Consider the following 21,267-nt stretch of genomic DNA (forward strand, 5'->3'; position numbering starts at 1 on the left):
AGGCCAGCAGGGAGCAGTTAGGGGCAATCAGACAGGCAGAGGTGGTTAGGGGAGATCAGGCAGGCAGGCAGAGGGGTTAGGGGCTATTAGGCAGGCAGGCAGGCGAGCAGTTAGGAGCCAGCAGTCCTGGATTGCGAGAGGCAGTTGGACATCCCCCGAGGGGTCCCAGATTGGAGAGGGTGCAGGCCGGTGCACGAATTTTGTGCGCTGGGCCTCTAGGGCAATTACAAAAAATCATGCTTCTTATTCCATTATTGTCAGGAACAAGATAAGTATGCCCACTGCTATCACTTAACATTGTCAGGAAAGCACTAGTCAATGCAGCAAAATTAGCTGATGGAATAAATAAGATGTAACAAAAAGGGGGGTGAGAGGCATAATTTTTTTACAGATGAAATAATTGCATACTACAAAACTAACACTGTATTAAATGGAGAACTGTTGGACCAGGGGCGGGGACAGAAGTCTGTATAAGTCAGCTCCCCTCTGGCTCTGGGAGCACGGTTTCCCTTTCCACCAAGACTGTTTCCCAGGCTGGAACTGAAGCTGAAATACAATGACGTCTTGCAGGAGCAGAATGGGGCGGACCAGACCAGTGCAGGGCAGCCGGGGCCCTGTGCTGTTTTCACAGCCCTGCTAGGTCACAACGGAGTGATTTGCAGTAAATAGTCTCCTTCTTCTCTACACCCCAAAATAGTTATTCCTGTGGGTGTTGACTAAATGACCATCAAGTCATTGAATAACTAATCAAGAAAAAAAGATTTTAATGAAATGTGCTTTTTTGTGCCCCAACAGCTATAACTTGCCGTGGCTCCTCAAGATGTCCACCTTAGTCTTAGGGTTCGGCCTGGTTTTATTTATGTTCAGAAGTATGTACCTTCATGAAGAGTTCAGCCTCCAACCAGCGCTCCCTCATCCCGATCCGGTGCTCCCTCGTTCCAATCCGGCTGCCCAGATGCCAAAGCTTCTACCCGAGGAACGTCTCCGGTCCCTCTTTTCCTACGATGGAATCTGGTGAGCTATCACGCGTTTCTCTCCCATCTTGGCCTGACAGCTCCCTTGCTCCTCCTGTGGTTTGCTCGGCTCTGTTGTGCCCGTTTTACAGATGATCCCCTACCTTCCTGACCTGTGTTGGTTGTTCAAATGGTGCCCTACTGTGGGACCAGGAGAGGGCTTGGTCTCCAGGGCACAGCCTCTGTTCTCTGCAACACTCAGTCAAGTCCCTTAAAACCTTGGAGGGCCCATTTAACTGCCAGCTCTTTGTCCCTCCAGCCGCCTCTGCTGGTGGAGCTGAGATGCCACTGGCATATCTGTGATTCTCAAGTTTAAAGAAGTTTGGTGCAGGGGATAAGTCAAGAGAGCGGCCCTTCTTCCCATTCCCCGCTCCTTCCCCTCCCTGGGTCTTGGTCAGGGGCCTCTGCTAATATTCCAGGACAGAGGGTCTGGGAAAGGCGGTTTCTCAGAGGGACACACGTGGGATAAGGTCTCAGGTTCCCCCTCACTCATCAACCCCCCTCCTCCCACCCAGTCACGTTCACAGTCTTCTTGCTTGTTTTAGGCTGTTCCCGAAAAATCAGTGCCATTGTGAAACTAAAGGCCAGGGCTACAACTTTGAGGGTGCCTTCGGCCAGAAAGACCTCCCTGCAGTGAAAGCGAGGAGACAGGCGGAATTTGAGCACTTTCAGAGGAGGTAATGTAGACCGCCAGGGCTCTCGGGCCCCGAGGGGGAGCAAAGGCTCTACTTTGTCCTGAGGGTATGGGTTCAAAGAGAGAAGGAAGGAGCTCCCCCTCTTGCAAGGGTGCCTGGGAGGAACTATTAGGCATAAACCTAGAAAAGAGAATGGAGGAAATAGTCCTTAAATGAAGATTTATAAACTTTGCATGCATCAAACATCTATACTAATAAAAGCCTAGGTGGTGTCAAGCCCTCGTGCATGACGTCATCACAAGATGGCTACCACAAGATGGCCGCCACAAAGATGTGCACAGCGGAGGTGGGGGCCCGGCGGCCACTCTACATGGTGAGGCCTAGGGGTCGGTGAGGCCTGGGGGTCCTGCAGCTCTGTGCAGCGCAGAGGAGGCCAGTCCCAGTGTCTCCGCCGCCTTGCTCAGAGGAGGCAGGTCCCAGCGGAGGAGGCGGGTCGTGGCAGGGGAGGGCAGTTGGGGGCGATTGGGCCTAAACCGGCAGTCAGACATCCCCCAAGGGGTCCCAGATTGGAGAGGGTGCAGGCTGGGCTGAGGGACACCTTCCCCCCGCTGCATGAATTTTGTGCACTGGGCCTCTAGTAATAAAATAATAGCATTTGTGATTGAGGACTTTAACTTTGGAACAAGCTGGGTGCCAAGTTACTTAACCTCATAGCACTTCAGTATCTTATATGAAAAATTATAATAGATACCTCCCTCCAAAGCTTATTGTGGGGGGAGCAGGAGGTCCTAATATAAGGTGACAGAAGATTTAACTTTGGGTGATGAGCACATGGTGCAATACACAGATCTTGTAACACCGAAACCCACACCTGAAACCTATATGTTCATGTTGACCAATGCCCCCCTCCAATCAATTTAATTAATAAATATTTTAAGAAGCTTATTGTAAGGTGAATTGTATTAACATACACAGAACTAGTAACTCAAAAAGGACCTGACATATAGAAGCACTGCAAAAATATTACCTACTATTATTGTTGTGATTTATTATATCATCATTCTTTTTTTTTTTTTTTTTTTTTTTTTTTTTTAAATATATTTTATTGATTTTTTACAGATAGGAAGGGAGAGAGATAGAGAGTTAGAAACATCGATCAGCTGCCTCCTGCACACTCCCCACTGGGGACGTGCCCGCAACCAAGGTACATGCCCCTGACCGGAACCGAACCCGGGACCCCTCAGTCCGCAGGCTGACGCTCTATCCACTGAGCCAAACCGGTTTCGGCAATATCATCATTCTTTTAAAAAAGTTTTTCATGTATTGATCTTAAAGAGAGAGAGGAATGGAGAGGGGAGAGAGAGAGAGAGAGAGAGAGAGAGAGAGAGAGAGAGACATTGATTTGCTCCACTTATTTATGCATTCATTGGTTGATTCTTGTAATGCCTCAGATCGAACCTGAAGCCTTGGGAGATCAGGATGACCTTACATAGCCCTTACCTTTAAACTTTAATGAAAAGGTAGTTGTTTTTTTATTTTTATTTTATTGATTTTTTACAGAGAGGAAGGGAGAGAGATAGAGAGTTAGAAACATCGATGAGAGAGAAACATCGATCAGCTGCCTCCTGCACACCTCCTACTGGGGATGTGCCCGCAACCCAGGCACATGCCCTTGACCGGAATCGAACCTGGGACCCTTCAGTCCGCAGGCCGACGCTCTATCCACTGAGCCAAACCGATTTCGGCGGTAGTTGTTTTTTAAAGTTGCATTTCCCTGAGTAATATTGAAGCTGAGCATGCTTCATATATTTATTTTCAATTTGCATTTCCTCTTTTGATTTCCTAGTTAGGTCCTTTTCCCTTTTTAAATGTTGTCTTTTTCATATTCCCATAAATACTCACTCCAATAGTCTGATCTCTCTTCCAGGTAATCTAGGTGGTGGTATCTTTGGTTAAACTGGGTCCCTCAAGGCTACATTTCAGCCGTGTTACCTTAGTCCAGTGGTTCTCAACCTTCTGGCCCTTTAAATACAGTTCCTCATGTTGTGACCCAACCATAAAATTATTTTCGTTGCTACTTCATTACTGTAATGTTGCTACTGTTATGAATCGTCATGTAAATATCTGATATGCAGGATGGTCTTAGGCGACCCCTGTGAAAGGGTCGTTCGACCGCCAAAGGGGTTGAGACCCACAGGTTGAGAACCGCTGCCTTAGTCCTCAAAGAGCCAATCTCACTGGATTGTGTTATGCACTTGCCTTTGACTGAAGGTCGTTACAACAACAAAACCATTTGAAAATCATCACTGTGTTTGCTCTGAAAATATGGGGACGACAACCACTCGCATACACAGTTTCCTGTGATACACTTTATGTTTTGGTGCAGAGCCAGGAAAAGTTTGACTTCCCTTCAGGAATTGGTCTCCCTTGCCCCTTTAAGAAGACCCGAGTTCTGACAATCATGTTATACCCTGGCTACCAGGTGACTTTAAATGAAATCATTAAAACCACAGGTGACTTTGGTGTTCAGCTGCTGCAGCTGTGCTGGCCCCTACAGTCTGGTTATTTTGTTTGTTCTTTTTTGCTGGTCATGATTTTTGTTTTTTGTGTGCTTTGTTGTAAACTGCTCAGTTCGTTTGTGGAGTTAAGAGGCTGGGCGTCATGGAGGAGGGGAGGACAGAGGGGAGATGGTTACAATCTACTTTCCATTTCTCCCCATTGGCAGCCCAAGGCTCGGGCACAGGCACCTCTTTAAGAACTAACCTGGGAAGGGAGTCAGGGCAGCTGTTAACAGTTCCTTTTCTCTGCAGGGAAGGGCTGCCCCGCCCGCCGCCCCTGCTGGCTCCGCCCAACCTCCCCTTCGGGTACCCGGTCCACGGGGTGGAGGTGATGCCCCTGCATACAGTTCCCATCCCAGGTAGGTCCGCCCCATCCTGAGTGGACTTGGGCAACTGTCCTATTCCTTCTTCAGCAAAAGAGGGAGCAATCATTCACTGAGTACCTGCTGGGTACCAGCACCAGGCAAAAAGTTTGAAATGATTTCATTTAATGTTCATATCACTGTTTCCACCACTGGAGATCACCCTTAGTAGCTGTGACCTCCCTGGGGCTATGAGATGACACCGAAGAGGACAGATATCTGTGAGCCTCAAGGAATCTTAGGACATAATTGGCTTTTTGGTGTCCTACAGCAGTGGTCGGCAAACCGCGGCTCGTGGCTTGCAAGCCACATGTGACTCTTTGGCCCCTTGAGTGTGACTCTTCCACAAAATACCATGTGCGGGTGTGCACGTACAGTGTGATTGAAACTTCGTGGCCCCTGCGCAGAAGTCGGTTTTCGGAAAGGAGATAGACCAGTGATGGCGAACCTCTGACACACGTGTCAGAGGTGACACGTGAACTCATTTTTTTGGTTGACTTTTCTTTGTTAAATGGCATTTAAATATATAAAATAAATATCAAAAATATAAATCTTTGTTTTACTATGGTTGCAAATATCAAAAAATTTCTATATGTGACACGGCACCAGAGTTAAGTTAGGGTTTTTCAAAATGCTGACACGCCGAGCTCAAAAGGTTCGCCATCCCTGAGATAGACGAAACAAGTATACAAGACGAGTGTGGATGGGAGAGTTGGAAGGGGTTGACCTCAGCGAACGTAACAATATAGCTCTAAGTTTTGAAAAAAGGTCGTGTGCTCTCTCTTTGTGACAGTTTTGGGTAGGTAGGTATATTTATTGCCATCTCTCAGATGAAGCTGAGAAATTGACTAAATTGCCTACACTCTTAAATGGTAGACTTGGGATTTGAACGTAGGGGTTTCTGTTTGTTTAAACTAACTTTCAAGCCCATGATTTCCTCTCAGCGCCATTTGGTGATTAAGAAAAAATAACATCAGAAGTGTGTTTTTTGTAGTAAGTTGGCAAAACCACACTATAGGAAGGAACCAAGGCCGAAGGAAGACTGTAAAGATGACCTAGTTGATCAGAAAGCCAAGTGAGGTTCCCTTGTGTTTGAATAGCTTAAGCAGAATTTGTAAACCATCAGTGGCTATGAGACAGATGAGCTGACAGCTGAGGAAATATCCTGGCTGTAGTTTAAATGCTAACTGACCCCGGCCTCTGGAGGTGCAAAGTCCAAGAAAGATTCAGGGTAAGTTAGTTTAATGAACTTACTGTTTAGATCAGTGGTCGGCAAACTGCGGCTCTCGAGCCACATGCGGCTCTTTGGCCCCTTGAGTGTGGCTCTTCCTAAGCCTTAGGAGTACCCTAGTTAAGTTAATAACAGTGTACCTACCTATATAGTTTAAGTTTAAAAAATTTGGCTCTCAAAAGAAATTTCAATCGTTGTACTGTTGATATTTGGCTCTGTTGACTAAGGAGTTTGCCGACCACTGTCCTACAGCATCTTGGGAGCAGGCAAAGCTCAGGCCATCTCCAGGAATTAACGCTCCTCAGCATGAGGGCCTGGCTGATCCAGGGTGCTTACTTGGACCCCCTTGGGGGGTGGTCTGCACTGGTGCTCCCAGTCCCCCCTCACGCAGGGTGGAGGTGGGGAGAAGGTGCAGAGGGGTCGACATCAGACCTGAGGAAGGAAGTGTCTATGCTGGGCCTGGCTCTCTAGGTACCTGCCGCACACACAGGGCCCCTGACATCCCCATCCTGGGGGAAGGGCTGATGGTTGAGGGGGGCTCTGGCCCCGATACAAGCAGCACTATTTTCTAGAAGTAAAGTAACTATTTGTTTTTTAAACAACTAAAAAGCTTTTACACACTCCTCTAGTCCAGCAGCACCGCCCTGTGAGGTAAATGTGATTTTGCCAATTTCCCAGATGAGCTTAGTACGTTCCCTATGGCCACAGAGGAGGGTATGTTTGAAGGAGAACTTGAATTAGTCATATTATAAGATGCTAAAGTAAATACACTTGGGGTTCATTGTTAGTGTTTTTGAATGGTTATTTAAAAATAATATGACACTTTGGATGATTCATTTTTTATTGTGGTAAAGTATGCACAACAGAATTTACTATTTTAACCATTTTAAGTGCACAGTTCTATTGCATTGAATACATTCACATTGTTCTGCAGCCATCACCACCATCCATCTCTAGAACTTTTTCATCTTCCCCCTGGAACTCTGCACCTATTTCACATTACCTCCCCTCTCCCTCCAGCCCCTGGCAACCACCATTCTACTTCCTGTCTTGATGGGTTTGACGACTCTAGGGGCTCCATATATGGATGATTCATTATTATTATTTTTTTAATGATTTCAGAGAGGAAGGGAGAAGGAGAGAGAGATAGAAACATCAATGATGAAAGAGAGTCACTGATTGGTTGCCCCCTGCATACCCCACACTGGAGACTGAGCCCACAACCTGGGCATGTGCCCTGACCGGGAATCGAACCATGACCTCCTGGTTCATAGGTCGCTGTTCAACCTCTGAGCCATGCAGGCCGGGCAGGCTGGTTCATTATTAACCCATTGCTTCCTTCCCTTCAGTAACAGATACCTGGAAGGGACTGGATTAATTCACAGCACCCATTCAAAGCTGAGGGTGGCATCAGGGGTTTTAGAACCGCTGGAAGGACCTTGGAAAGTGTCTAGCAGAACCCTGGGGAGAGGGGAGTCTGCCAGCAAACACCCTGGGGAGGAGGGAACACTGGAAGGGACATGGAGGCAGCCAGGAAGGTGTGAGCCTCAGAGAGCCCATGGAATCCTCTCAGATGACTTTTTGTTTTGTTTTCCTTTTCCCTGTGTCCTCCAGGTCTTCAGTTTGATGGACCCAGTGCCCCCATCTATAAGGCAAGAGCCCCCCCTTCCCAGTCCCTTTGTGCACTTGGCATCCTGTCCTTGGCTCACTGCCCAGCCCCCTCCCCGCAGTGGTGGCTGGTCTCGGGTTTTGACAGAGCCTCCATCCAGATGAAGCATCAGACACGAGTCTGAGGTGAGGGGGGAGGGGAGGGTGCCTATGCAAGGCCCACCTTTTCTAGCCGAAGGAGTGGCTGGAGTTCCAGGGAGGCCTTCCAAGACTGCGCCAAGGCACTGAGCCACCGCGGGTGCTGCTGCTTCCGCTGTGAGAGGACGCTGCTGCCACAGCCATGGCTCCGGCTCCTGCGTTGTGTTGCCTCTGCCAGGGCTAGCGCCTCCGAGATGGATGCCCTGTGCCCTGCCCGCTTTCCCCACTTAACAGAGCTCCAAATCAAGGTCTCTGCAAGTGTATCCGACTGGTGGGACGTAGATCACATCAAGAGCCCTAACTACAAAGGAGCCTGGGAAATGTAGTTTTAGTTTTCTCACCTCTGTCTGTTAAACAGAGGTTGGAATGGCTAGAAGCCTCCTCTGTCCCCACCCCCAGCTACCAGTAAGCCCTCTGCCACCTGCTTCTGTCATTTTCTCAGTTCTCTGTTATTTTCTTTTTTTAAAGAAAAATATATTTTATTGATTTTTTACAGAGAGGAAGGGAGAGAGATAGAGAGTTAGAAACATCGATGAGAGAGAAACATCGATCAGCTGCCTCCTGCACATCTCCTACCCAGGTACATGCCCTTGACGGGAATCGAACCTGGGACCTTTCAGTCCGCAGGCCGACGCTCTACCCACTGAGCCAAACCGGTTTCGGCCTCTGTTATCTTCTTATAGCACTTATCTGTACCTGAACTACCTCATATGCGTCGTGATATGCTTATGGCCTCTCTTCCCCAGTCCTATATAATAAAAGCCTAATATGCAAATTGACCAAACAGGGGACCAACCAGTGGAATGACTGGTAGCTATGACATGCACTGACCACCAGGGGGCAGATGCAAGCTGCCCCCAGCCCATAGGCCCCAGGCCAGCCAAGGCGGGTGCAGGGGGGGGGGCCCAATTGCCCCGCCAGTCACCCCACAGATCGGCCCTGATCGCCGGCCAGGCCTAGGGACCCTACCCATGCATGAATTTCATGCACCAGGCCTCTAGTAGACTATAAGCTTCTTGAAGGCAAGGAATCTGTCTTATTCACAACTTTCCTCCCGTGCCTATAATTTGGATCTCAGAATATATATCCACTGACTGACTAAAGTGCTTTCAGCAAGGCCCTAGCCGGTTTGGCTCCGTGGATAGGGTGTTGGCCTGCGGACCAAAGGGTCCTGGGTTTGATTCTGGTCATGGGCAGATTGGCTGTAGGTGTGAGGGAAATGGAAAGACAGCAACGACTTCCACTTGGGGACTTGAGCAGTTGAGCGGATGAAGGTGCCATTCATGAGGCAGGGAGAGGCTTATAGAGAGAAAGCAATAGTTCCATTTTGAAGATATCAGTTTGATTTGCTTGTGAAACTTCCTAGCAGGGCAACCAACCAGACAGTTGGATCTCAGAAAGAGATGAACTGTAGACACAAATGTTGAAACCATCAGCAGAGGGGTGGTATTTAAAGCCATGGGAACGGATGAAATCTTCTAGCAAGATGAAATCTCCTAGCAAAGAGCGCAGAGTCAAGCCCTGAAAAGCTCCATTCTGAGTTTTATTTATTTTTGTTAATATACTTTTATTGATTTCAGAGAGGAAGAGAGAGGGAGAATGAGATAGAAACATCAATGGTGAGAGAGAGTCATTGATCTGCTGCCTCCTGCACACCCCCCAATGGGGACGGAGCTCACAGCCCAGGCAAGTGTCCTTAACCAGAATCGAACCTGGGACCCTTCGGTCTGCAGGCCAACGCTCTGTCCACTGAGCCAAACCAGCTAGGGCCATTTGGAGGTTTTATAGAGGAGGAGTTGGCAAACTGAAGTCAAAAGAATGGTGTTCTGCAAGCCAACAGAAAGAAGAGAAAAGGAATGCACCAGGCCCCAGGGCTAAATTCTCCTTTGCTGTGACCAGAGCAGGGACACATGCAGAGCCAGGCCCTAGCTTCTGGGGCACCCATGAGCTTCTCCTCTCACCCTAATATGCTCTGCCCCCTGCAGGCCATGTTGGGTATGTGCCTTTCCTTCCATTTAGCTTCTTTGTACTTCACCCACCTTAGGTCACCCTGACAGCTTCTCTGGGGACACTCAACACCCTCGCTGACCTCCCAGACAGTGTGGTGCAGGGAAGAGGCCAGAAGCAGCTGACCATTTCGACCAGTGACCGGAAGCTTTTGAATTTCATCCTCCAGCACGTGACCTACACCAGCACGGTGTACCAGCACCACAGGGTGGATGTGGGTGAGATCCTGTCCTTGGATGGCAACATGCTGAGGGAGCCGGAAAACACCACTGGGCCCTCTCCAAGTCTTCCTCCTCCAGGAAGCCTGCCTGCATGGAAGATGCTTTCCTTGCTCCTGTTTCTAACCCTAGACACCTAACTTCCAAATTACTGTACCCAATACTATCCCCACGTTGCTACTGACCCCATAGAAGGGACTCCAGGCAAGGACAGGTGAAGAGCCTCCTCTTCTCTATGAGGACGGGTCTTTCATGCTGTGTACCTGGAAACCATCCGGTTCTGTTCCCTATTCTCTATTGCTTTCAAAGCTGAAGACTTCAGCTACGGTAGAGGAGGGGGCCAGTCTATGCATCCGTTTATTGTCCTGGGTATTAACAGGAAAGGGGATGTGGGGAAACTCCCAGTCCAAAGGACAGTGGCTTTGACTCCTCCTTCCCAATCAACCCCCTCCCCCAAGCTCCACCCCAGGAATTCCCTGGAGAACAATTCCTGCCCGTTTCTGGATGAATCAGTCACCCCTTTCTCTCTCTCTCTTTTAATATATATATATTTTTTATTGATTTCAGAGAGGAAGGGAGAGGGAGAGAGAGAAACATCAATGATGAGAGAGAATCACTGATTGGCTGCCTTCTGCACTCCCCCCACTGGGGATCAAGCCCACAATCTGGGCATGTACCCTTGACCGGAATCGAACCTGGGACCCTTTAGTCCTCAGGCCGACGCTCTATCCACTGAGCCAAACTGGCGAGGGCACCCCTTTCTCTTTTGACTAGCTACACAGGATGGATTCCCAGGACACCAACAAAAAGAAATGAAACATGGGGCAGATGACCCATGACCACACACTAAAAAGCCAGTTCTCCCGACCGAATGACCCTGTGAAATAAAATAGGGCAGGTATTTGTGGAGGCCCGCTCCCAAGGGTCCCGCAGGGTAGAGGTGGCGTGGGATTAAAGCACCAGAGACCGGGGTTAGGAGGACTGGCACAAGGTACCAGCAACTTTATTTTTTACACACATTGTCTTATAGCTAAGCTGTGGCTGGTCATGCTTCATAGATCACTGCTAGGGCTTGGCCTATCATGGGGAAGTAGCAGATCGTTACAGACTGGGCAAGACTGGGCAAGCTTTGTCTAGTTCCATCTATGTTTGACAGTTGCTATGACAAACAGTTGCTATGACAAAATGTCTGCTTGCCTAGATCACAAGAACTGGGGTGCAAACCAAATTCATGTCCTTTACATGACTTGGAGTGGGGTCAGGCCTTTCCTGTAGCCCGACGGCCTCTTACAGGTATTATTATCCTGGTCTTGTAGCTGGAGGAGACTGAGCGATTTACCCAAGGCATTTCAGATAACAATGGCAAAGTCAAAGATAATCCGGACTCTGTGACTCCACACCCTCCCTGTCCACCCCTGGAGATTCTCACAAGGGCAAGAAATGTGAGTTTAGGAGGTGCTCAGCAGGTGGCCCCAGGGACACACAGCAAATCAGGAGCCAGAATGCCATCGACTCCATTAGGGCCTCAGTCTCACCGCAGCCAGGACACTGTCTACCAAACCTTCACTCCCGCGTTGCCTGGGTTTCCCTGGGGCAGCATGGGGAGTGACCCAGGCACGGTGCTGCCCGCCTGACCTTATTTCTCCCTCCAGTGAGTCTGACGTCCAAGTCCTCAATAGCCAAGTTTCCAGTGACCATTCGCCATCCCGTCATACCCAAGTTATACGACCCTGGACCAGGTAAGGCCCTTGCCCTGGGGCTGCATGGTGGCATCCTGTAGAGCTATTGGTGAAATTCAGGCCCCCTAAGATGGAGACGAGAATTGACCAAAATAACAGTTTAGATATGGTTCCTGACAAGTTTGTTTGGAGGAAAACAATTCTAGGACACATTGCTCTCATATTGCTTAATTATATTTAACTTTTTGTATGGTTGTGCTTATTTTGAGAAAGACCTAAGGAATGATAACATTTTAATAAGTAATAGTGCCAGCTGGCGTGGCTCAGTGGTTGAGCATTGACCTATGAACCAGGAGGTCACGGTTCGATTCTCAGTTCCGGGCTGGATCCTCACTAGGGGGTTTGCAAGGGGCAGCTGATCAATGATTCTCTCTCATCATTGATGTTTCTCTCTCTCCCTCTACCTTCCTCTCTGAAATCAATAAAAACATATTATATTTAAAAAAATAAGTAATAAAAACAGAATAGTACTGGAGCATGAATAGATATATCAGTGGAATCAAATTGAAATTCCAGAAATAGACATGTTTGAATTTTACCATGTGATAAAGGTAACTTTCAAATTAAAGAGGGAAAGATGTATAGTGTGGTTATTTTAGGCATTTTTGAACTTTTTCATAAAAGTTATCACACTGTATGGTATGAAGTTCTAGAACCTGATCTTTCGTCAGCCCATGGCTTGTCTTCTGATGTTGTTTCCAGGGTCTTTGGTTATATGAAAGTTTTATCCATTAGTGTAATAAAATTGATTCACTGTTTTCTTTCTGGGTTTTTCTCTTTGTACCTTATTCAAGAAATTCTTCTCTACATTAAAGCAAGAAAGATATTCTCCTGAATTTTTCCAAAGATGTACCTGATTGCTTTCACATTTAGATATGTGATCTACCTAGAAGTTATTTTTATGTGTGGCTTATTATGGGGATCTAATTTTTTGGTATATGAATAGCAACACCATATAAGCCCTTCCTCTTCCCTGGCTTGTATTGTCGCTCTGTCACACACCAAGGTTCGTATGTGCAGGAGTCTGAATCTGGGCTTTGTTAGCTTGCACTGGTCTGTTTATCGTTGGGATAATTCCATAATGTTTTTTTAAAAAATATTTTTATTAATTTCAGAGAGGAAGGGAGAGAGAGATAGAAACATCAGTGATGAGAGAGAATCATTGATCAGCTGCCTCCTGCACACCCCACACTGGGAATCAAGCCCACAACCCAGGCATGCGCCCTAACTGGGAATTGAACTGTGACCTCCTGCTTCATAGGTCGACATTCAACCACTGAGCCTCGCTGGCCAAGCTAAGTGTACACTTTGATAATACATCATCTGTGTATTGTATTGTATGTTCACCACCTAAAGTCATGTCTTCTTCCATCGCCATATATTTGAACCCCTATCCCTCTGGTAACCAACATACTATTGTCTGTGTCTATGAACTTTTGCTTGTCTTGTTTGTTCATTTATTGCTTTCAGTTTTATAGCCCACAAATGAGTGATATCACAAAGGGTTCTCGACTTTTTTGTCTGATTTATTTTGCTTAGCATGATACTCTCAAGATCCATCCGTGTTGTCACAAATGGCAGTATTTCGTCTTTGCTTATGGCTGACTAGTATTCCATTGTATATGACGACCACATCGTCTTTACCCACTCGTCTAGTGAAGGACACCTTGCTTGTTTTCTTGTCTTAGCTACCGTGAAGGAAGTCCATGTCTCTGAGACATGGACTCCCTTTAACTCAGTGCTTCAGTAAACGCAGGGATACATAAATATATTTATTTTCTAACCCGACAAACAAACCCTTGTTAAGCACCTACTCAGGCATGAGGCCCATAAACACTGAGAGGTTGTGGCATCAAAACCCCACCAGAACAATGTAAGCTAAGACAGTGAGGCTTCCCCAAACACAGTGCTCTGACATCCACCCTTTCTTGACCAGAGAGGAAGCTCAGAGACCTGGTGACCATTGCCACCAAAACGTTCCTCCGTCCCCACAAGCTCATGACCATGCTCCGGAGTGTTCGTGAGTATTACCCAGACTTGACCGTGATCGTGGCTGATGACAGCAAGGAGCCTTTGAAAATTAATGACAGCCACGTGGAGTACTACAGCATGCCCTTTGGGAAGGTATGTCCCTCCCTCCCAGATGGGAGACACCTGGGTCCTGGGACAAGAGGGCCCCAGAGTCAGGTCCCACCCTGGATGGGGCTGCTTCGGTGGCCTCCCCAGGGAAGCAGGGTCCGGGAGCGGGAAAGGGTAGGACTCTCCTCCGAGTCCCCTTGCTGACGCCAAATTCACAGAGAAGTCAGGCCACGCTCACTTTGCTGTATTAATGGGCGGTTAATTTGCCTTTCCTCACACTTGGCGTGGAAGTTGATTGAGGTCCTTCTGAGTGACTTGAGGTGTCTGACATCCCAAGGATTCCTGACATGCAGATCCAACTGGAATCATCTCTATGATTCCAGCCAAGCGGGAGCAGCTATCTCTCTCTCTGTCTCTCCCCGCCACAGCTTCCTCCAAGGACACACAGAAAGAAATAGATACTGTACATACCAGAGTGTATGCTGGGTTGTGCTCTGCCCTTTTGACTTGGTGTTGAGTGCTTTCTCCTCCCACCAAATATCTCCCGGGCAATATAAGGGGAAATGGAAGGAGAGCCACAGAGACTCGATCGGATAGAAAACCTGTCCACATTGGCCACAGGGCCGAGGAAGGGCTTCCTGGCTTTTCAATCTTTGATCCAGAAAGTCACTCCTTCTTCAGGTGTCTCTGAGACGTGGACTCCCTTCAACCCAGTGCTTCTCCATCTCAGCTGTATATTGGAGTCACCCTCACAAATTCTGACTTACTTCGTCTGGGGTGCAGTCTGGCTAGTGGGAACTGAGAAAGTGCCCAAAGTGATTATTCTTTTTTAAAAAAATATATTTTATTGATTTTTTACAGAGAGGAAGGGAGAGGGATAGAGAGTTAGAAACATCGATGAGAGAGAAACATTGATCAGCTGCCTCCTGCACACCTCCTACTGGGGATGTGCCCACAACCAAGGTCCATGCCCTTGACCGGAATCGAACCTGGGACCCTTGAGTCCGCAGGCCGACTCTCTATCCACTGAGCCAAACCGGTTAGGGCCCAAGTGATTATTCTAATGGTAACCACTGATCTAACCTCATTCCACCTACAGGGTTGGTTTGCTGGCAGGAACCTCGCCATATCTCAGGTCACCACCAAATATGTTCTCTGGGTGGACGATGACTTTCTCTTCACCACCAAGACCAAGATTGAGAAGCTGGTGGATGTTCTGGAGAAAACGGAACTGGATGTGGTAAGGGATAGTTGCCAGTTTGATCCCAGTTGCAACCCGTAGAAACAATCACGAGAAGGAAGGAGAGGAGAAGAGAAGAGAGGAAAGTATGTGAGGGAAGAGGAGAAAATAAAAGAAAAAAGAAAGAAAGAGGAGAGAAGCGGGAAGGAAGGTGAGGGAGAGGGGCTGATGCAGGAGATGAATAGCCAGCACAACTCTGGGCTTGAGGGTGTCACACCAGGACTCAGGAGATGGGCTTGAATTTTGTTTCTGCCTCCATACTTACTTTTAAAAAAAATACATTTTTATTGATTTTTTTTTTTTTAGAGAGAGAGGAAGGGAGAGGGATAGAGAGATAGAAACATCAATGGAAAGGGTGAGCTTGCTGTATGGTAAGCAGAGCAGAGAACTTGTCTGCCCTTTTGGCTTGGTGTTAAGTGCTTTCTGCTCCCACCAAAGAGATTTTTCTGGGGTGAGTAGGAATGAAGGATCAAAGGACCCTGCAATATATGCTGAAGGCTGTGGCCGCAATAGCAACAAGAGTAACGGAGGACAGCATGAAGGGTAGATAGAGAAAGGGTGTGATTCTTTATATATATATTGATGTCAGAGAAGAAGGGAGGAGAGAGAGATAGAAACATCAATGATGAGAGAGAATCATTGATCAGCTGCCTCCTGCATGCCCCCTACCGGGGACCGAGCCCACAACCCAGGCATGTGCCCTTGGCCGGAATCGAACCTGGGACCCTTCAGTCCGCAGCAGGCTGACGCTTTATCCACTGAGCCAAGTCGGCTAGGGCAAGGGTGTGATTCTTTTTTTTTTTTTTTTGCCCAACAATAACTATGTTTAATACATGGTATACATATGAATGCAGATAAAGGCTGCTGAGTGGACACTAGGTTTAAAAATGGTATCATTATAATGTATTTTATGAATAAGAAAAAAGGCACTGTCTGAAGAGATAGATTTATTTTCCTATACTCTTTAATTTGGACCCCCCATCCCACTCCCTGCCAACTGAGCTGACTTCCCACCATTAGTAGAGAGCGACGACCCTCTGCCAGGCAATGCAGCATGCTGCCCCACCAGCCCCTGGTTCAGAGGAAAGTGCGTTTGGCCTGTTACTCTGCAGTCTTTATGCTAACCTGGTTCCAGCTTCAGGAGCACAAAACTCAAGTCTCTGGTCACTTAAGACCTTTAAACAGCACCAACTGGCACTCTAGTTTATTTGGACCTTAAATGCCACCAACGCTCACTAGATTCCGAATGTTATTTAAATTATATATCAAGAATTTTAAAAAAAGAGAGAGAGGGAGAGAAGAAGCTTATCAGAATAAGAGCATCCTAGGAATGTTCTTAAAGTCTCTATTCAGCTTTTGGCTGACATATGAAATTATAGACAATAACTATAGCCCCCTTCCCCAGGTGTGAAGCTAAACCAGCTTCTGGGGCCTGGTTACAGTGCTCATAGAGATAAACTGCCTTCAAAGTCAGACTAGTGACGCCGTGGCCCCAGTGGCCTCTCAAGTGAGGCCTTGCCATCCACTGGTGGACAAGACACGTAGTGTCCGGCATCAGTCCCTGGGCCCTCCTGCCTCCTGTCTCAGCAGGATCCCTGTGAAGGAGCAGCCCGTACTTCCTCTGGAGGACATCCGTAGTGTTTTCCAGGGCACAGCCTGCACGAATGATGCCAAACTTTCCAGGCACAGACAAGTCAACCACGGTTGAGCCGAGGCGACACTTGGGGCTCTTGCCATCCCCAATTGGCCCCCCATCGATTACCAAGGACAGTTGAGGCCAGAGGTCCTGGAACTCTTCCACATTCAGAGAACTGGGCTGGGAGCTGAGGTTGGCACTGGTGAGAGCAAGCGGCCCCCCACACATCTGGGCCACGTCCTGCAGGAAGGCATGGTCAGGAATCCGGATGCCCACAAGAGGAGTGAAGGGGTTCAGGTCCTTACTGAGCTCCTCCGAGCGTGCCATCACCAGGGTCACTGGTCCTGGTAACAGGTCTTTGAGGAGCCCCTCGGGTACTTTGACATGACAGAACCTGGAGACGTGGACCACGCGGCCCAGGCACAAGGCCAGCGGCTTGGCCTCGCTGCGGCCCTTGAGGCGGTACACGGCGTCCAGTGCTGCCGAACAGCTCGTCGAGCACGCCAGGCCAGACTGCGTATCGGTGGGGACGGCCACCATCGGTCCAACCTGTGCGCTCCGGGCTTGCAGCCCGCGGGAACGTAAAGCCCGGCCCCCGGCGCCGGCCCCTCACTCAATCCCACGCAGACAGCCACCGCGGCCTTCAGTCCCCTCAAGGGTGTGATTCTTGTTGAAGTTCAATCCAGTAAGGCTTTGCTGCAGAGGCAACATGGATGGTGAGGATGTTCTCTAATGTGGATTTCTCTGCCCGCGGGCCAGGTAGGCGGCAGTGTGCTTGGCAACGTGTTCCAGTTTAAGCTGCTGCTGGAGCAGAGTGAGAATGGGGACTGTATTCATCGGCGGTCGGGATCTTTCCAGCCCCTGGACGGCTTCCCCGGCTGCGTGGTGACCAGTGGCGTTGTCAACTTCTTCCTGGCCCACACGGAACGGCTGCTAAGAGTTGGCTTCGACCCCCGTCTGCAGCGAGTGGCTCATTCAGGTGGGGAGGCTGACGGGGGAGGCTGGAGCTGGGCTATGAACGGACCCGAGACGTGTGTTCTTTCAAGGGCGAGCCCCACTGATCACGGTCACTTGCCCAACAACAGTGGGTTTCCTTTCCCTTCCCCCCAAATGAAGGCGCTCATGGTCTCTCTTGCCTCCTTATTCACCCTCTCTTTGATTTCTTGCCTCCGGCTTATGAGATACCTTCTCCATCCTTTCCCTACAGCTCTGCCCCCTCCCTTTTCCCCACCCTGCTTCCTATTCTCATTTTCCAGAAGTCCTTTCTTGTTGAACTGCAGCTGGTTAACTGCCCTCTCTCTTTTCTCTCTTATTCCCTCAGTCCAGGAGTCCACAGTTCTGTCCAGCTAGAAGGCCAATCCGTGTTTCTCTGCCTCTCTACGCGTATCTCTGTCTGAGAAATGAGCTTGTTTATGGCCTTCCAAATCAGCTGGGGCAGGTGGCTTTGCTTGGGGCTGAACCTCCGCAGGGGTATAAACTGTGTTTCCTCCCCCGACTCTCCTCCCAGACGTGGAATATGGTCCTGGATCTTGGGCCCAATCTCACATTTCTTTCTCGTGTTCTTCCTGTCTTGGCAGAGTTCTTTATTGATGGGCTTGGGAGCCTGTTCGTGGGTTCGTGCCCAGATGTGATTATAGGTCACCAGGCCCATTCTCCAGAGGTGGACCTGGAGCTGGCTGCCCTGGAGAAGACCTACAGCAAGTACCGGGCCAATACCAATGCCCAGATCCAGTTCAAGCTGGCTCTCCACTACTTCAAGAACCATCTCCAATGCTCCACATAAAGGTGCCCAGGCATCGGGAAAGCGCTAGGCTGACTGGTGTGGGCATCTGGAACAGTGGAACCGGTGGTCAGGCTACCAAAACATGGACTCCTAAAAAAGAGAAATATCATAATAAACCATATAGTGTGTTTGGCAAATGGGATGGGTTCAATTACTGGAAAGACCAATCAAAGGCTAGAGGTCATTAGGAATGGACCATTCAGGAGAAACCAAGATGGCGGCATAGGTAAACACCGAAAATTGCTGCCTCGTACAACCACTTCAAAAATACAACTAAAAGACAAAACGGACATCATCCAGAACCACAGGAAGACTGGCTGAGTGGAAATTCTACAACTAGAAGGAAAGAGAAAAGCACACTGAGACTCAAGAAATATTCAAAGTGATGAATAGCAAGAACCTACAACCAAGATTACTTTACCCAGCAAAGCTATCATTCAGAATTGAAGGTCAGATAAAGAGCTTCACAGATAAGTAAAAGCTAAAGGAGCCCTGGCCGGCTTGGCTCAGTGGATAGAGTGTCAGCCTGCGGACTGAGGGGTCCCGGGTTCGATTCCGGCCGAGGGCACATGCCTGGGTTTCGGGCTCGATCTCCAGTGGGGGGTGTGCAGGAGGCAGCCGATCAATGATTCTCTCTCATCATTGATGTTTCTGTCTCTCTTTCCTTCTCCCTTCCTCTCTGAAATCAATAAAGAAATATATTTTAGAAAAAGAAAAAGAAAGAAAAAGCTAAAGGAGTTCATCACCACCAAAACAGTATTATATGAAATGCTGAAAGGTATCCTTTAAGAAGAGGAAGAAGAAGAAAAAGGTAAAGATACAAATTATGAACAACAAATACACATCTATCAACAAGTGAATCTAAAAATCAAGTGAATAAATAATCTGATGAACAGAATAAACTGGTGAATATAATAGAATCAGGGTCATAGAAAGGGAATGGACTGACTATTTTCGGGGGAGAAAGGGGTGTGGGGGGTGCAGGAAGAGACTGGACAAAAATCGTACACCTATGGATGAGGCCAGTAGGGGGGGGCATAAGGGCAGAGGGTGGGGTGGGAACCAGGTGGAGGGGAGCTATGGGGGGAAAAAGAGGAACAACTGTAATAATCTGAATAATAAAGATTTAATTAAAAAAAAGGAAATGGACCAATCTCTGATCAGGGCAATGAAGACCATATTAATAATGATTATTTATTTGTATGATGCTTTACTGTTTATGAAGCATTTGCACGTACAGCAGCTCACATCATTTCCTTAGATATCACAAGAAAGAGGGTTGGTATCTTCAGTCAAAAGAATGGCTGGCTGCTGGGTCCTTGAATGTTATTGGGTGGCAATGTTGTAGGCTGGTCTTTTTGCTCACAGTCAGAAGCATCATCTCCAGCATCATTGTCATCCACAAATTTTTATTTGGTTCTGCCTGTGGACTCAGACAGTGTGAATAACCCAGGGTCCTTGTCTTGAGGCGGTTGCAGCCTGGTTCAGTTCAGTCCACTAGCATCATTGGGCAGCCAGCGTCAGAGGGTCAGAGGAGGGAGAAGTCACCCTGGCCTTGGCAGCTGAGGAAGGCTCTGTGGAGTTAGCTTATCTGGAGTCTGGAAGATGGATGGGATTCAGGCAGTTGGAGGGAGAGAAAAGAGCATTGGGTAGTCCACTGTCTGTCAGAACAAAGGTGTTCCTGGCATCAGACTTGCTACCATAAAGACACATTCCAGAATGCCAGGCATTGAACTTGGACCCCCACACTAAGGTGCCATGATAAACAGTATAAGTGTGGTGGCAAGCCACTGCATTCCAGGGACTTGAGACCAGTTGCTGACTCTTCAAGACCCATGTCATCTACAGAATGGAGCATCACATGTTGTTGAGGAAAGCTCTCTGTTATCGTTGGAGTCAGCAGATTCCACAACTGATCTAGCCCTGCCCTTAGGGCCGAGAGTAACTCAGGATCTCTGAAGATGTGTCTGTGAGATATTAATAAAATTTAATGAAAAATATTTTAGTGGTCAAATAATTTTCAAAAAAAATTGCAAGTCACATTAGTATAGTAAAGGCTCTGAGAAGTTCTGTAGTAAAGGAATCGGTTTAAGTTTAATTCAGCATTTCTCAGATATGGATATAGACTGGCAGTCATTTTTTATTCTCCCAAATTGGAAGTGAACACACCTACCTCATTCCATTGTTGTCATAAAGATTCTATTGCAAAAGCTTTTCCAGCTTTAACTAATATGCACAATCACTTTGTGTAATAGTACATGCATTTTATGTACAACTAGAGGCCCAGTGCATGAAATTTGTGCACTCGGGGCCGGGGGTCCCTCAGCCCAGCCTGCTCCCTCTCTCAGTCTGGGAGCCCTCGGGGGATGTCCGACTGCTGGCTTGGGCCCGCTCCCCCTGGACCAGCCTACAAAAATGCCTTTAGTCAGACATCCTTAGAGCTTCCACCAAGGCAGGAGAGGCTCCCACCACTGCCACTGCCCTCGCCAGTTGTGAGCCCGGCTCAGGGCTTCTGGCTGAGCAGTGCTATCCTTGTGGGAGAACACTGACCACCAGGGGGCAGCTTCTGCATTGAGCGCCTGCCCCCTGGTGGTCAGTGCGCATCATAACTACCGGTCGTTCTGCTGTTTGGTCGATTTGCATATTAGCCTTTTATTATATAGGATAATGTTGGATAGGACAAAGATCTCAAGGTCTGAGCAATTCTTACTAAGTGCAATTCTTGCTAAATGTTAAAATGTAGCACGGTATTTTGCAGATGCAGCTGTAACCCCATGAGCTTGACCCAAATCCAACCAGATAGGTTTAGCCAACGGCACAGAAGAAATCAACATTAATATTAACCAGATAGTGTATATAAGCAATGGCTAAGCCTCCCTTCTGGGAGACAGAGCTTTGGATATGAACCCCATCTCCAGAACTACCTAATGACAATTACGTCTCTTTCTTGACCAGAACAC

The 21,267-nt window shown here is 48.0% G+C and overlaps 1 protein-coding gene and 1 pseudogene across 1 annotated transcript in view; one reads left to right on the forward strand and one right to left on the reverse strand.

The window, feature by feature from the left end:
* The window catches only part of B4GALNT2 (beta-1,4-N-acetyl-galactosaminyltransferase 2), a 23,685-nt gene extending 5,079 nt beyond the window's left edge, over nt 1–18,606 (forward strand). Inside the window, exons 2-11 of the mRNA XM_014464500.2 lie at nt 796–1,014; nt 1,559–1,690; nt 4,459–4,565; nt 7,414–7,451; nt 9,650–9,830; nt 11,483–11,569; nt 13,506–13,693; nt 14,748–14,888; nt 17,284–17,503; nt 18,102–18,606. Of these exons, the coding sequence (XP_014319986.1) occupies nt 796–1,014; nt 1,559–1,690; nt 4,459–4,565; nt 7,414–7,451; nt 9,650–9,830; nt 11,483–11,569; nt 13,506–13,693; nt 14,748–14,888; nt 17,284–17,503; nt 18,102–18,307 (1,519 nt within the window). The 3' untranslated portion in view covers nt 18,308–18,606. The remainder of the gene's footprint in view (nt 1–795; nt 1,015–1,558; nt 1,691–4,458; nt 4,566–7,413; nt 7,452–9,649; nt 9,831–11,482; nt 11,570–13,505; nt 13,694–14,747; nt 14,889–17,283; nt 17,504–18,101) is intronic.
* Nucleotides 16,472–17,064, reverse strand: LOC102435255 (annotated as a pseudogene).
* Nucleotides 18,607–21,267: the final 2,661 nt, after the last annotated feature.

The sequence above is a fragment of the Myotis lucifugus genome, unplaced genomic scaffold (assembly GCF_000147115.1).
Source record: "Myotis lucifugus unplaced genomic scaffold, Myoluc2.0 scaffold_254, whole genome shotgun sequence".
In the NCBI taxonomy this organism is placed as follows: Eukaryota; Metazoa; Chordata; class Mammalia; order Chiroptera; family Vespertilionidae; genus Myotis; species Myotis lucifugus.